Source organism: Poecilia latipinna, unplaced genomic scaffold, assembly GCF_001443285.1.
Source record: "Poecilia latipinna isolate Pla-1442-1.1 unplaced genomic scaffold, P_latipinna-1.0 Scaffold3894, whole genome shotgun sequence".
Lineage (NCBI taxonomy): Eukaryota > Metazoa > Chordata > Actinopteri > Cyprinodontiformes > Poeciliidae > Poecilia > Poecilia latipinna.
Genome location: NW_015116510.1, coordinates 18,189 through 35,161, shown reverse-complemented (window position 1 = coordinate 35,161; position 16,973 = coordinate 18,189). Strand labels below are relative to the sequence as shown.

Here is a 16,973-nt window from a genome sequence, read left to right as displayed (position 1 = left end):
TTTGGGCGTCTGGTAGCAGCCATTGGGATGGGGGTACAGTTGTGTTCTGTGTTTTTCTGTGTAGTTATTTTTGAGGTTTTCTGTGTTTAGTCCTGTTCCTGTCCTGTCTTCCCTGTTGATTGCTTCCCAGGTGTGTCTAGTTACCTGATTGCCCTCCCTGTGTATTTAAACCCACCTGTTGTCTTTGTCTCTTGTCGGGTCCTTGTCGTATGTCGTCGAATGTCATTTGTCTGCCTGCCATCACAGTCGAACTGTAAAGTCCTGTGTTGGTTTAGATCTCTTATTCAGTCCTCAGTTTTTCAGTTGCTACTGGTAATTAGCTGTGTAGTAACTCTCTGCCGTGCCGCCTATGTTGGACTGTATTTGAGCTCTCTTTATTAAATAATCTTCATCATCATCATCATCATCATCATCACCGATGATGATGGGTCTCGGCGTTCATTCTCGACACTACAAACTCACCACTTCATGACACTCTTTATTTGTTGTATTCCCTTTTGGAGATAGTTGCCTTTATTTCGTTTTGTTTTGTGTAGTTTATGGCCAACTTCCGGTTTTTGATTTGATGCTTTTATTTTGATGAGAGAGCTTCCGCTGTTTATGTTGTGGAGCAGCAGCTTGGCAACAGAAGGAACGGAAGATGAGTTACAACAGTGTTGTAAAAATGTGTCTTATTAGCGGACCCCTTACGAAGCACATTGCTATCACGCAGGGAAAACAATTCGAGCTAGTTTAGTTTAGCTGTCACTTTCTCAGGGGAGAAAGACTCACCTGGTATAAATTCAATGTTTAGCTATTGGAGTTATACTGAAGAGAAATTAATTTAATAAAAGAATGTTATGAATATGTGTGTATGTATTCCATCTTAAGTAGGGCTGCATCGACTGCAGTTTTCTGGGCGATCCTCGGTTACTGATCTTTAAAAAGCCTGACCTGCCGATTTTGATTTTGACCAATACCAATTTTTTTTTGTCTGAAATGTCACTAAATATAGCAAGAAAGTCCCTGAGTTGGCAACAGTGGGGAGAATATTAACTGCAAATGTGCAGATCTGACCTGTTGGGCCGATCTGTCAGTCAAACTTTTCACTGTAGAGGAGAAGACGACAGAGGCTGATTTTTAAACCTTTACTGCCAAAGATAAGATCAAAAACCTGGCCATGTCATGTCGTCATAGAAACAACTAACAAACAAACTAACAGACTGGCAAACGTAACTGACAACATAAATTACTGACATTCAATGCAACATAATTACCTGGAATGAGTGATTAAGAAAACACAAATGGTGCAGTTAACCTCCCTACTGGTCAACGTATCTATCTGTGTAATGTAACAAAGATTCAAGTTACCCTTTGAACAAACCTCCAACACTATTCAGAAGATTTGTTGATTTACCACAGAAGAACGCGTTAAACTGTTTATTGGTTTTGTATCTGTAGCAATTTGATTTATTGTTTACTCTCTTCCTTGATTTTCATGTAGCCCAAACCCTAACTTGAAAACAAAAACCTGTTGTTGCTGGCAGGGATTGAGATTCAGATGTGTTGAGATTCAGATGTGTTCATCTGAATCTCTAAGCACTCTGCACAGGAACACAGGGAGAGTGTTTGTCAAGGAGGAATAACATTCCTCTGCTTCAGCAGTGGACTGATGCGGAAAGTCACGACAGCCCCTGTGGTTTATGCTTGACTGCTAGAGCTCAGACGTGTAAACTGGTATGCCAGAGTGGAGGCTAGCAGAAGTCCAATTCTAGCTCAAACATTCTATCATACCAGACAGGTTGAAAAATAATTTTGGCTCAGGATGGTCAGAGGAGTGCATTTTGGGGGTTTTCATGTAAGCCTGATCTTCCTTCTGATGTTCTCTGTCGAAGGCTTGTTGCTGAAGGAGCAACGCAGGAATGCAGAGGTGACTCAAGGGCTCAGCAAAGCTATCTTAGAAATGCTGCATATCAAGAAAGTGTCGGCGAGTCATCAGGCCAAACCTCATCCTTACATGAATAGGATCTATCAACATCTGGAGTCACTGGAAGCTCAAGACTTTGGAAGATCAGATGGAATCCTGGTGCAGAGTTTCCGAAGTGTTGATGGTAAGAAAGATGTTTATAGTAGGAAAACATTTTAATACCATTATCATGTAAGAAGGACGAAGCTGTGGAACTGTACCTCCACAAATAGATTTGCCTGTGTAGCTATTTGAAACAAGGAATAATGCAGTATTTTACTTTTTGAATCACCCAGGGCCCCATCATGCTCCACAAGGATGGATCTGGTTCAACATTAGCAACCTGAACCTGTCCATGCTGAGTGCAGAGTTGGTCCTCTACAGGAAGACCCTCCATTCATGCCCTCTCAGTGTCACTGTGACCCTGCACAGCATCATTACATCATTGCACAATCTGAATGAAATTCCTGCTCTGGAGGAGAGGCAGCTGACGCTGGACCAGCGGCCCTCTTCTGGGTACGATGTTTTCAATGTGTCCGCTGTGTTGGCTATGCAGCATTTGGAGGTGGTGGGTTTCCAGCTGAGGTATACAGATGAGAGTGGGAGTTTGGTCCTCCATGAGGCGCTGACACAGAGTCTGTACTGTTTGAGCAGAGGCTCTCTGCAGGAACCCTTACTAGTGCTTTACGAAATACGGCCTCTTCAGTTCTAATGACGTTACCTTGACCACAGAAAATTCAAGGAAAAATATATATAGTTTATTTCCTCTTGTATCTGATGGCAGAAATTCCTAAAAAGTATATTTTGTTTTGAATGAGTCACTATGCATTTTTCTGTCATTTAAAATGAAGTTTGGCTTGTCTGACAAACAAGTGATGAATAATTCAAACAGCCAGCTGACAACATTCAGATAGAGCAGAATTTTGAAGTGAAGTTTCTTCAAGGTTGTAAGCAGTTAATTTTCTTTTTGTATAAATCTAGACTAGCTAGTCGTGGAGACTAAAGCTAAAGGCTAATCTGAGAGGGATGAAGATCAAGTCAGTCTTCAGTCTGAATACATTAGCGGTTTTGTTAAAGCCATTTTAGTCATCTTTAAACCATTGTCACAGAACCATTGTTCTCCCTACGTGTAACCTCCTTTGTCTTTGACACTGTATAATAAAGCAAAGATGCTCATCTTAAGGTAGGAGTCTGTATTTGCTATCATCAGTTGAGCTTTTTTTTTAATGTCATTCATTCAGAGATCATAGGGGATAAATACGGAGGGGTGGCACTCTGTTCAGATTTTAATTTGCAAAAGAACTGAAATTTCAATTTCTAAATCAGACAAAAAGTCAGAAGGGTGAGGATTACTCACACCGCTATCTATCTATCTATCTATCTATCTATCTATCTATCTATCTATCTATCTATCTATCTATCTATCTATCTATCTATCTATCTATCTATCTATCTATCTATCTATCTATCTATCTATCTATCTTAAAGCACCTGCTTGTATAACATTTTCCAATATGTCGTGACTGCTCTCTAGTGGCACAGTCGGTAACTACAACACTTGAATCCTGTGTTATGATTCATAGCTTCCAAGTCCAGTAACTCTCAAGGATTGGTGTCCTTCAGTTTTTAGATTTGTCTAGTTTAACACAACTCTATGAAAAGATTGGATTATCAGCAGGACCCTCTAAAATTCCATTGCACTGTAGCGGGAGGACGTGGGAGGAGAGTGTGCGGGGGTGGAGGACAGGAGTACACAGAAAGAACCCAGTCTCCATGTGGAGAGACCCTCAGGGTGGGATTCGTTGCTGTAGAGCAGAAGTGCTAAAAGCTGCGCTTATGGTACTTTGTAATAATGGAAAGGGAAGGGTAATAGGTTTTTGTCACGAAAACCTTTGAAAATCTGCTTAGCATAATTTCTACTTCCGGAAATTCTATCAGTAAAATATTTGTCTGGTACAATTTAATTTTCTAGATCGAAAATAGTTATGGTTTCATATTATTATATGATTCTGATCAGCACAGGAAGCGCTTCAACATTTCTCTAATGTGATTGGCCTACGCTCCTATTAATGTATGTTCCCCACCAATCACTGACGACCTTCCCAGCATCGTCACCTCCCTCTGTAGGCGCAATTTAGCCCCGAATAACGGAGAAGCGCTTAGAATTTTTTTGGACTATTTGGTACTAACTCGCCTCGATAGGTCTATAGGTTCGGTGTCGGTGAGCTGGCCACTCTGCGGTCTGCCATGTCTCCTTCGCGGGTCTGAGCAGACACTGGAAGGGGACAAAGGGAAATGCATCTCCGGAGCGCCGAACCTGTTCCCTCTCGCCCAGCACAAAGCCTGTGAAGCAGGCCGTGTTTCTCCTCGCAGCCACAGGCAGATGATGCTCAAACATGTCGGGGAATCATTTCAAAGGCCACGAAGTCAGTTGCTGCATCAAATACTTCATTTTTGGCTTCAACATCCTGTTCTGGGTAAGAACCATTCACTGTCATTCTTATCCTCTGTTCCAGCAGGAGCGTTGGGGTGATTGTGTACATTAGGGAGGGAGGCCCGGATCATCTCCACTTTATGGCTCTTTTTTTTATTATTTCAATTTCCACTCATATCGTTGCCTTGTTATTGCTGTGGCCGTCTTCGGGTGCTGGGGTCCGGACAGAAGCAGCTGTTCCTGCACACACCCAGCTAATCGGCTTTTTGTGATAATGAGAGCTGAGCGCTGACACAGAGAACAGTTGAATAAACCCGCAGCACTGTCAATGTTAACCCCGCACACCGATGCGCACTGCTCCTCAACGACCTTCAGCTCAGTCCAGGGCGCTGCTAGGATCCTGAAATACCGGGGGCTTAGCCCACCCTGCACGGAGTTCAGCAGAGGCATCACTGGATGATAAAATAATCTGGACATGTTGTGCCAGCTGGGTTTAAAGTGGGGGTTTTGATAACTGTAGGTCAGAGTGGAACGTAAGATGATAATAAAAATAACTTTTTAATTGGAATAAGAGCATGTGCTCTCAAAGCCTACTTTATTAGGTACATCTGTTTAATTTTCTAACACAAATGAGCCAATCACCACAGCGGCCAACAAATTGTGCCTTTGAGGTAAAGATAACTTGCTGAAGTTTAAACTGAGCATCAGAATAACAAAGGAAGAGGGTTGAAGTGACGCATCTTTAGTACCCAGTAACCCTGTTAACATGCCCAGGTGGGCCCCACATGGGGAAAAGGAGGGCAGACCAGATGGGTCCCATATGGGTTTGTCTGCTGGTTCCACGGTGGCCCCACATGGGTTTGCCCATGTAGGGCCACAGCCCACATGGGCCCTACATGGGCCCTACATGGTGGTGGGCCCACATGGGTTTGCCCATTTAGGGCCCATGTTGGGCCCACGTAGGCTGTGGACCTACATGGGCAAACTCATGTGGGCCCACCGTGGAACCCGCGGACAAACCCATATGGGAGCCATATGTCTGCCCACCTTTCCCGCATAAGGGGCTGGCAGGGAAGCAGCAGATTCCTTGATCTCAGAGACTATTCAGACTAGCAGCATGTTGGCTGAACAGTGGCACAGTTGGTAGCCCTGTTGCCTTACAGCAAGAAGGTCATGGGTTTGATTCCCAGCTTGGGGTCTTTCTGCATGGAGTTTGCATGTTCTCCCTGTGCATGCATGGGTTCTATCTGGGTACTCTGGCTTCCTCCCACGGTCCAAAAACATGGCTGTCAGGTTAAATGGTCTCTCTAAATTCTCCTTGGGTGTGTATGGTTGTTTGTCCTGTCTGTCTCTGTGCTGCCCTGGGACATACTGGTGACCTGTCCAGATGTACCCCGCCTCTCGCCCAAAACATTTGCTGGATATAGGCACCAGTACCCATCCCAACCCCACTAGGAACAAGGGTTTAAAGAAAATGGATAGATGGATTTTACTTTTGGACAGGTATTATGATTCATAACCATGGCAAAAAAATTTTTACAACTGGGAGCAGCAGATTAGCATCACCTGCACCGTCAGGGCCTGCAGCCTTGCCAGGGTGGAGTCTCACCAACTGTCTTCTTACATCTTCGGCGGTGATGTTTACTGTAGAAGTAGAGGTGACCGGCTGGGGGTGGGGGATTGTCACTGAGTATAAGAGGAGGGAAGAAGGTGTGAAGGTAAGATGAAGGACTCTGAGGAGGGAGGGATTGTTGGACAGCAGCAGTGGTGTTGACGGGAGTGTGAGCAGGAGGTGCAGGGGCCGCAGTGTTAAGTCTGTTGAAAAACAGGTTAAGTTCGTTGGCTCTATCAACGTTGCCCTCAACCGCTCCACAGCCTGCTGATCTGAACTCAGTGACAATCCTCATCCCTCTCCAGACCTTGCTGGTGTTTTTCTGCTGGAGTTTCCTCTCCAGCTTCCTTTTATAATATTCCTTAGCTCTTCTGATCTTCAACTTCAAGCACCTCTGAATTATTCTCACATCATCCCTGTTGCCATTTCTGAAAGCCCTCTTCTTCTGGATGGTCTAGATCTCCTTTGTTACCCAGGGCTTATTTGGGTAACAATAAACAGTCTCAGTAGGGATGATGGAGTCAACACAGAAGTTATAATTATAATGTGTTAAGCACTCACTGAGCTCATCGATGTCCTCCATAGAGAAGACTGCCAGTCAGTGGCCTCAAAACATTCCTGTAGTGTCTCGGTGACCTCTTTTGACCACCTTCTTCTCACTGTCCTCGTTGTTGCAGGCTGTCTCTTCACTAGTGGTGTGTAACATAGGCTCAGGGGCACCACGGTCCATCCACAGTCCAAGTGGAGGGAGGGGAGAGGAACTGTATGCATCTTTTACATAAGCATACACTGCAAGCGAGCTACAGCAGAGTGGATGATGTGACAGGCCACCATGGGATTAGCAGAGGGAGGAATGTAAACAGTCACCATGACAACATGAGAATATTCATGGGGCAGGTAAAATAGACGAAAACCAACCGCCAGCAGTTCAACATCAGGGCAGCAGATTCTCTCCTTGACATTTATATGAGTAGGATTGCACCAACAGGTGTTTACTAGAATGGCAAGCCCCCCTCCTTTCCGCTTACAACTCTCAGTGCAATCCCTCTCACCTCGAACAGTCCGGTAGCCCTCAATGGAAACATTGGCATCAGGAATGTCCGGGTGCAGCCATGTGTCTGTAAAACACATTAAAATACATTCCTGATATTCCTTCTGGCTCCTGGACAGTAATGTTAATTCATCCATCTTATTAGCCATCGATCTATTGTTGCCCATGGTAAAGGAAGGGAGAAATGGCTTGTAACTCTTCTCCATAAGCCTCTGTTTCTTCCTTTTTGCTCTCCTCCACTGTTTGTTTCCTCCTCTGTAACCCCAATGTGTCTTTCTCCAAATCTCTGGGATTTCAGTGGATCTGGACTCCATGCCGGCCAGTTTCAGTGCAATCAGCTGATCCCTGGTGTGAACAATGCGGCCAAGTTGTTGCGCACGGCAGAGTTAAAAAAAAAAGTATCTCAGCATCGAAGAAAAAGATAATGACTTTCTTAGTCAACATTGTTGAAGATACTCTTCTGGTAAAGTGCAAAAAAATTAATGTTGTAAAATAAAATAATCAAATAAATATTTAAAAAATAAAATGATGAGAGGAGTAACCACAACAGGCTGCATACACGTTAGCACATGCACACTACAAGTATGATATGGGAACATACCATTAGGTGGAAACAAAGAGTGGGCCAGTGGCTCTTCATCACTATGAAGAGGAGAGTGTGACACAAAACCCATAATTATAAATGACACCTGTAAGAGAAGCAGCATCTGGCTGAAGAGTAAACATATTATAAAATAATTAATTATTATGGGCAGTGGTAGCTTGTGATGGACAGAGCAGTCGAAAGAGAGCCAGGCACAGGTTTAAATAAAAAAAGAGTTGTTTTTTATTTAATCCAAAACGAAAACTTGGGAAATAATGAAAAATGACAAAGTTGAGCCCATAACAGAAGTAACAGAATTCAACTCAGACTGATTCAAACAAACAAACCTACCTAAATGAGACAAAGGGGAAACTTAAATACTGGCTGATCAGGCCACATAGAAGACACAAAGGGGAGAACACACAAAACCTAACTGAAGCTAACATAGGAAAATCACATCCCCCCCTCACCCCCTCTTGATGATGAGTAGTGGTATGAACTAATTTGCAGTCTCAGGCTTGCTGCACCCCTTCTCCACCTCTTTGTTCCCCTGAAGGACTGGAGCAGTCGACACAGAGGTAACTCGAAATAAACAGAGGTTAAATCAAGCAAAACACAACAGTGTAACTAAAATGTGCAAAAAACAGTTATTCTGCAAATTAAATCCTAGATTTAAAGAAACACAATACAAGTGTGGTGAGATTGACTAACCTCGTGTGTAGTGTGATTAAATGTTACCACATTTGTGTGGGTGTAAATGCAGCCATCACACACACTGGGACAGCGAGAGAGACAGTCTGCAATGGAGTTGTCCTTGCTGGGGACATAGTGAATGGTGAATCGAAATGGCTGGACCGCCAGGTTCCAGCGTGTGATCCTTCCATTTGAATCTTTCATCTTCTCTGTCCATTGCAGAGCTTTATGGTCAGTTTCTAAGGTGAACTCTCTTTCAAGAAGGTAGTACTTGAAGGAATCCTGGGCCCATTTGATGGCCAGTGCCTCTTTTTCAATGGTTGAGTATTGTACTTCCCTTGGAAACAGCTTACGGCTAATAAAAGTCGCTGGATGGCGCACTCCAGGTGGTCCCTTCAACAGAACAGCTCCCAAACTTCTTTCAGAGGCTTAAGTCTGAAGAATATAATGTCTCTCTCTCTCAAAATCAGGCTCTACAGGACTGGGCTCTTACTGAGAGATTGCTGCAGGTCCTGGAAAGCTGTTTTAGCCTCCCCAACAAGATGATCTTGTTGGGGCTTCGGGAAGCAGTGAGGTCTGTTGATAGAGCGGCCCTGACTGAGAAATGAGGGATAAAACGATGATAGAATCCTGCCATACCCAAAAAGGATCTTAACCGTTTTCTGGTCTCAGGCAGAGGACAGGACTCTATAGCTATGATTTTATTTATTTGAGGCTTTATCATTCCATTTCCTATCACAAACCCAAGGTACTCAGTTTCAGCCTTGGCAATTGCACACTTGACTGGATTAATAGTCAACCCTACAGATTAGAGGCGCTCCAACACCTTCTCCAGATGTTTCAGGTGGTCTTGTAGGTTGTTTGTCCCAGTTGGGTCTGGATTTCATATAGGTCTTGCCATTCTGCTGCTGACAGCTTGCTGTCAGCACTTGGAAGGAGCACCAGCACTTTCTGGCCAAGACTGAAAGACCTCTGGCGAGCTGACTGGTCACATAGACTTTCTGATGTTTCTGTGCTTCTTCCTTGTGAGCTTGGGCCAATGCTGTCATCCTTTCCAGTCATTCCTGCATCTGGACAACATAAGAGACATTTGCAGCTTGAGGCCTCTCTTTGTCACCCTCCCATGTCTCCCTCGACAGAGATGGGGGATCCCATACTTCATAGCCATATAGCAATTCAAATTGGGAAAAACCAGTAGAGGTCTGCGGCATTTCTTTATATGCAAAATGAAGGTTAGGTAGCCACTGGTCCCAGTCTGTACCGGTTTCATTGACAAACTTGCGTAACATTTGTTTCAAGGTCTGATTGAAGTGCTCTGTCAGGCCGTCTGTCTGAGGATGGTATGGAGTGGTCTTCAGGCTCTTAATCCCAAGGAGTTGTGGACAGAAAGTTAGTTCCACAGTCGGTGAGAATTTCAGTTGGAAACCCAACTCGTGAGAAGAGCTGTATGAGACAGAAGGCAACTGCTTTAGCTTTTATTGATTTCAAAGGAAAAACCTCTGGATATTTTGTAGCATAATCCAGGATCACCAGCATGTAACGATTACCTGATTTACTTTTTTCTAGGGGACCAATGATGTCCATTCCCAGCCGTTTAAACAGGGTATTCATGAGTGGCAAAAGCTGGAAGAGAAGCTCTGGAGGGAATTTTTAAAGATGACTTTTGGTAGTGAGGGCAGCTTTTGCAGAACAGAGTCACATTAGATCGGATTCCAGGCCAGTGAAAATATTTTCTGAGGCGGGCCATTGGCTTGTGCTTTTCAAGATGGCCAGCCCATGGAATGGAATGCCCCAAGAACGGCTCCACCTTCTGGACTGGTCTAGGAACCACCAACTGCAATGCTGTTGGTGGTTACAGCAAAAATTCTTTCAGCAAAAATTCCTCCACGGTGTCAAACCTTGTTCAGGATTTTTATTTCCCTCTGCTTTCTGAAATAAAGATGTTAGGGCTGGATCGCTGTGCTGCAATTCTCTGATGTTAGCAGGGATTTTAAACCCCAAAGGTAGCTCAGGCTCAGAGATAGAAGATGATTTCTCAGCAGTGTGTCAAAATTTCTCTTGCTGTCGCTGCCTGCAGGACTTGCAAGACTTCCTGGGTGTGGTCTCTAGGTCCACATCATAAAAAGACAAGGCTCAGAGTGGTTGCAGAAACTCCTCTCTCTTTCTAGCTTGAAATCTGGTTAATGCAATGGTGCCCATATTGCTGGAGTTCAACAAGTCACACAACACAGGCAGATCCTAGCACTGCTGGAAATGACAAATTCTCAGCCACACCAATATTTAGAAGATAAAGTTGGCCTTGTACTTTAATATACAGGTCTGCTGTTGGATATGAAAACATGAGTTGTCACTTGTGATGGACCGATTAATGGAGATGACTCCATGAATACAGTGGACAATGATTGTTTCCACATTAACTTTGTTTACTGAAACAAAGTCTCTGTGCACCAGAGTTTGAGTACTTCCTGAATCAATGAGAGCCTTTAATTGGGGCCTGCCCATAGCAATGCATAGGGAGAGCAGTCACTGCCTCCATGCATTGCATGGCAGGCACCTATTGTTCTGCACCTAATAGAATGTCTCTTTATTATTATAGATTATTTATTTTTCTTCCGTCACCGTTAATGCGGCTCGTACCGCTGCGTGTACCCCCACAAAAGTGGTAACAAATCGTGCGGCTCGATGCCGAGAAGGGAGCTATTACTTTTAATGGGATTCTGAGATAAAATGACGACATAAATTGAAAAAAACGACAAAAGTTTAGACTGAGTGTCTCACAGAATCACTAAGATTTCTCTCTGAAACACACACACAGGACAGTGGAGGTCTGACTCCAAAACTCTTTTTAACTCCCCTTCACAGGCACAAATAGCGGCCTATTGATCTCAAAGTTGCTCATGACATAGATACACATGCCTGCTCCCGTAAAATGTTTTCAAAATTTTCCTGGGGCTTATGGTTTTTTGTGAGGGCCCTGAGACCGACGCTGGGTGTCTCACAAGTATAGAAACCAGCATCCTGCCTGACAGAGAGAGCCAGCCCAGGTGCAGATAATTAATTACCATAGCAACGGGTCCTAGACAGAGGCAGTGAGTAGTCCCACAGCGCTGAATCAGATCTCACAATGTATTGTGGGAAGAATACATATTTCCTGTGACTTTTCATGTTTTGCTTACGTAAAATTACTTGTCTGAATTTTTGAGTGTAAATTAAAATCCTTAGTATGAAATTTTAATTTTTTTTAGAAATAAAGAATTACCAACTTTCTTCATGTTTTTTTTTTATTTTGAACCATGAGTGAGAACAAAATGTGCGAAGCTTATAATCGTCGGTCTCGGACTGAATTTTCACTGACCTGGGATTTAGACATTACATTTTAATGTTAACTCAGTTCATGTATATACCTATGGTATACTTGACAATACGTATTTTAGACCAGCATGGATCTATTTATCAGAACAAATATAAAACGCTGTGGGCCTGCCAAAGTGATGGGCACACTTTGGCAGGCCCCTTAAAATTTCTGCAGGAATTTTCTAGTTATTTACCTTCAACTTTAATTGAGGTCATCCTTAAACCAACACCACTTTAGAGTGCACAATTTGTCTGGGCACAAAACACATTTGTGTCATCTTTGTAGAGTTCTTTGGGGACATTGGTTTCGTGTGTCCCTCCATCCCACACATATAACAAATCACTGTCTTGGCTGGGGCTCTTGATGGCACATCCAATGACTGGATCTTTAGAGGTTTACTCACCCCTGCCTTTTGGTAGTGGGGAACAGGTTTTGAAACCTCCCTCATTTTCCCTGCTGTTTGACTCCATGGTTGTCCTGGTGCAGCCACAAACACGTCAGCCAACTGCGCAGCTTCTGCAGCTGACTTTGGGTTATGGTCTTTAATCCATATCTGCAACTCAGGAGACAGCATTCTCAAGTATTGTTCTAAAATGATTATTTCACTGACCTCATCCACAGTTTTTTCTTTTGGCAGCACCCACTTTCCGTACATCTCTTTCAGTCTTGCATATAGTTCTTTTAGATTCTCATCAGGTTTTACTTCCAGTGATTGAAATCGCAATCTGTTCGTCTCAGGATTGATGTTGTATTTTTGAAGAACAGCTTCTTTAACTTTATCATATTCCAGAGAGTCATTCATATCCATGTGAACATATGCACCTCTTGCTTTGCCAGTGAGTAGTGGAATCAGATGAAAAACCCTATCTGCTTTTGTCCACCGGCAAACTAGAGCCATGCGTTCAAATGTTGTTAGAAAATGTTCAATATTGTCCTCATCTGTCAGTTTTTCAAGTATGGATTCATGAGAGTGAAACTGACCTGAGGGGCATGCATTTGCTCATTACTGCAGCAGGAAGGATCATCACCTTCACTAGCTTCTGCATCTGATTGTTGAGATTCATCTGTTTGAGGCTCAGGAGCAGGGGTGGCACGAGCTTGCACTTCCACCTGTAACAGCTGAAATTGGTGTCATGGTGCTCTGAAGCGCTGTTCCTGCCGAATAAACTCCTCCCTTCGTCTTGCTTCCTGGGCTTCCTGCTGGTCCGTATGAAAACGAACAATGGAAATCACTTCTGATATTGTTGGCTCCTTACCCTCAATGATATCCACCCTTCCAGAGGCTCCATTTTCTTCTCCAACTTGGTCCTCCATTCCAACAGGCTGGTTTTGAGGATCTCCTTTCAGTCTTTTGGCTCTCCTTCCTGTTTTTTTTCATGGCTTGGTAAGAGGAGAGGGGCTACTTAAAAAAAATTTAAAAAAAACCTGTGCCTTTAATTGCAAGATCTAACTCCTGACATCACTTGTGATAAAGCAAGCAGTCAAAAGAGAGCCAGGCACAATTTTAAATTAAAAAAGAATTGTTTTTTATTTAACCCAAAGCAAAAACTTGGGTAAATAATGAAAAATGACAAAATTGGATCCATAAAGAGGTCAAAGTAACAAAATTCAACTCAGACTGACTCAAACAAACAGACATACCAAAATGAGACAAAGGGGAAACTTAAATACTGGCTGATCAGGCCACATAGAAGACATAAAGGGGAGAACACACAAAACCTAACTGAAGCTAACATAGGAAAATCACATCCCCCCTCCCCTCCTTGATGATGATTAGTGGTATGAACCAATTTGCAGTCTCAGGCTTGCTGCACCCCTTCTCCACCTCTTTGTTCCTGTGAAGGACTGGAGCAGCCGGGACTGAGGAAACTCAGAAAACAGGTTCAATCAGGCGGGACATAACAGTGAGATCTAAAATGTGTGCACTTATTCCAGAATACAGTGTTATGTTACTTTCTAAACAAAAAACTGTTATTTTGCAAATGAAATCCTAGATTTAAAGAAACAAAATATAAGTGTGGTGTGATTAAATGTGTGGCTGTAAATGCAACCATCACACGGCTGGTGGTAATATCTGCAGGGTGTATATATATATATATATAATATGACAAAAACTGATGGTGATGTACATCACCATCAGTTCATCTTTAAGTTTTTCTTTGCAGATCATCTGGAAATATTCACATGTGGTGTCCAATTGCTTCTGTGGGAAACAAGTGTTGAAATTCAAGAACAGATCTGGATTAATAAGTTCAAATGAATTTAAATGTTGAGCCTTCTCAAAGCGAGCCTTTGACTGTTCGGTCATTATTTTGCAGCACTGCACTGCCACGGAGGCACAATCTGAGCTTTGCTAACAGCGTGGTGCTAGAGCACCTGCATCTGAGTTTCAGCGACTCAATTCAGGACATTTATGGACTGGGTAAAATTCTCCAAGGCCTGTTTTATTTTTGTAGCATCAGTGACGCAATTTTGGAGGATAGAGAATGTCCACATGTATAAAGGCCCAGTGAAAAAATGATAAAAAGAACAGAAAAGTTTTGTCCTGCTGCAGGACTGGCAAACCATGAGCTTGTTGGATTGACACGCTGTCTGATCTTTATAGATGGTTTCAAAGCATGCCTTCAGGTTTTCCTCCTGTTCAAAAACAGGCGGCTCTTGAAGTTCCATCGCTTTAGGCCTGATGATGGAATTCTCCTGTTGTACACTTCATCCAGGACAGCAGGTCTTTTAGGGGACTTGGAAAATTTTTTTCCAAAAGCTGAAATATTTGCAAAAAATATTCTGACAGGTGTAAGCGATGAGCACGCCTGTTGAATGATCAGGTTTAACTGATGGGCATAACGGTGTACAAAGGAAAGGAAAAGTTTCCAGGAGCCTGGCCTGCAAACTAGAGGATGTGCCGGTCATCACCACAGCTCCATCGTTAAGTGTGAGCATTTATTTTGTTTTCCAGTTTAAACGGCTGGAGCTTTTCTTTCAGAAGCTTTTCAAACCCCTTTGCAGACCTGTCTTCAAGCAGGAAAAAGCCTAAGAATCTCTCCACTGCAGTGCTTACAGAGATGTACCTGAGCACAATCACACATTGCAAACATGGAAAGGAGAAAACAGATTTCTTAGTTACACTTGCCATTAGCCACTGCTTTTGTTGGAACCATGTCACCAAGAAACTGCGGTTTTGCCATTTTTCTCTTTGCTGGATTTGAATATCCTCAGGTTTGTCCGGCCCCAACTTCTTTACCTCCAATTTTTCCTCAATAGACATTAAGGAAAATTGATTATTGATTAAATAATCCACCTCGTTTATGCTAATATTGCTCGGCATCGCACCTGCTCAGTTTACGCCAAACCACACCCACACACCCACACACACACACACACACACACGCACTCCAAGTCCATTCTGATTGGATGAATCCTGTGGCTGTGGGCTGATCGTGGGCTTACCAAAATTAGCCTAAATGAGCTGCAAACCGAGGGGGCATGGCTAGACACCTATCAATCATTCTGAACGTGACAGACGGTTACACTGAATGGGGCTGTCAGAAGTTAGTCCTAAAAAAACTCAACCATAAGATACAAACCAAACCAAACGGGGTTCTGAGGAGGGAGAGGGAAAAACCTCCAGACTGCTGCATGCATGGTAGTTTTAAAGCTGCAGAGCACCAATCAGGGCAACACATATCACCTGCAGAGACCTGTCTTCAGAACCAAGGAAAAAAGGGCAGAGACCCACTGAAGCCGTAACACCTTCCCCCTTAAAACAGAGGATCCCAAGTAGGACCTCTGTAGCCATTTTTTCCTGTTCGTCTGGTCCATCAATGGCGCGAGACAATGCATCAGCCAGCACATTTTCAGTGCCTCAAATGTGCCGAATTTCAAGGTTGTAAGGCTGTAGAAATAAGGCCCATCACATCAACCACTGATTGGGGCTCTGTAAAGAGTGCAAAAAGGTCAAAGGGTTATGATCTGAATATACCACAACAGGAAACGCACCCCCACCCACATCAAAGTGCTGGAGTGCCCAAATAAGAGCCAAGGCCTCTTTCTCAATGATCGAATAGTTAAGTTGATGTTGATTAAACTTCTTAGAAAAAAAACACACTGGATGGTCAACCCCTTCTTCATCAGTCTGCAACAAAATGGCTCCTGCACCCACTTGACTTGCATCAACCTGTACCTGGAATGGCCGGTCTAATCTTGGAGCAGACAAAACTGGTGCAGTGCTCAAGAGGAACTTGACATTTTCAAATGCCTTCTGACAAGCTGTTGACCACCTAAACTGGACTTTAGCCTTTAAGAGGTCAGTTAATGGAGCCACTACAGTAGAAAAATTCTCACAAAAGTTTCTATAGTAACCCACCGTCCCCAGAAACCTCATCAACTCCTTTTTTGAGGTAGGAGGTGGGAAGCCATCAATGGCTTGGACTTTAGCTCTTACTGGTTTCACTTGTCCTTGCCCAACAACTTTTCCCAAATAAGTTACTGTAGCTCTTGCAAACTCACATTTAGCTAAATTCACAGTTAGACGAGCATCCTGAAGACGCTGAAACAACTTCTGGATACGTAGCACGTGTTCATTCCAGGCGCCACTGAAGACCACTACATCATCTAAGTAGACAGCACAACCTTCCAATCCAGCCACTACTTGATTCATCAACCGCTGGAAAGTGGCCGGTGCATTTCTAAGGCCAAAACTCATCACAGTGTAAGAGTATAATCCTGATGGTACAATAAAGGAAGACACCTCTTGGGCTCGAGCAGACAAGGGTACTTGATAGTAACCTTTGAGCAAATCAAATTTACTCACATACCTCGCAGTTCCAACCCAATCAACACAATCTTCCATCTGAGGAAGTGGGTAGGAGTCAGGCTTTGTAATGCTGTTCAATTTCCTATAATCAGTACAGAATCTATAAGTACCGTCAGGTTTTTTAATCAATAAACATAGTGAGGCCCAACTGGAACAAGATGGTTTAGCCAGGCCGTTGTCCAGCAAATACTGGATTTCTGACTCCACAAACTTACTTTTCTCTGGAGGAACACGATAAAAATGTTGACGGATGGGCTGCGCATCTCTCACATCTATGTCATGCTCGATTAAATTAGTACATGTTGGAATGTCACTGAACAAGGCTTGAAAATCCAAAATTAACTTCAACTGCTCGCTTCTTTCTGCAGACAAATGACTCAATAATGTTTGTAGGTTAGACAACATCTCAAAGTTCTTAAGTCTGGGCTGGAACACAGCGTCACCTGGAGTCTGCACATCCTCATCTAATCCTGCGGTGCAGCTCAAG

The 16,973-nt window shown here is 43.3% G+C and overlaps 2 protein-coding genes and 1 long non-coding RNA gene across 3 annotated transcripts in view; all 3 read left to right on the top strand.

The window, feature by feature from the left end:
• The first annotated feature begins 1,575 nt into the window (after window positions 1–1,575).
• Window positions 1,576–3,246, top strand: LOC106941842 (uncharacterized). The gene is made up of 2 exons (XM_015024970.1): window positions 1,576–2,090; window positions 2,242–3,246. Exons 1-2 carry the CDS (start codon window positions 1,805–1,807, stop codon window positions 2,655–2,657), a joined length of 702 nt encoding a protein of 233 aa, XP_014880456.1. The 5' UTR covers window positions 1,576–1,804; the 3' UTR covers window positions 2,658–3,246.
• Window positions 3,247–4,037: 791 nt separating this feature from the next.
• The window catches only part of LOC106941843 (tetraspanin-5-like), a 23,750-nt gene continuing 10,814 nt past the window's right edge, over window positions 4,038–16,973 (top strand). Inside the window, exon 1 of the mRNA XM_015024971.1 lies at window positions 4,038–4,422. Within this exon, the coding sequence (XP_014880457.1) occupies window positions 4,342–4,422 (81 nt within the window). The 5' untranslated portion in view covers window positions 4,038–4,341. The remainder of the gene's footprint in view (window positions 4,423–16,973) is intronic.
• Window positions 4,429–8,070, top strand: LOC106941844 (uncharacterized). The gene is made up of 2 exons (XR_001423470.1): window positions 4,429–5,131; window positions 5,451–8,070. It is a non-coding gene; the product is annotated as an uncharacterized LOC106941844 (long non-coding RNA).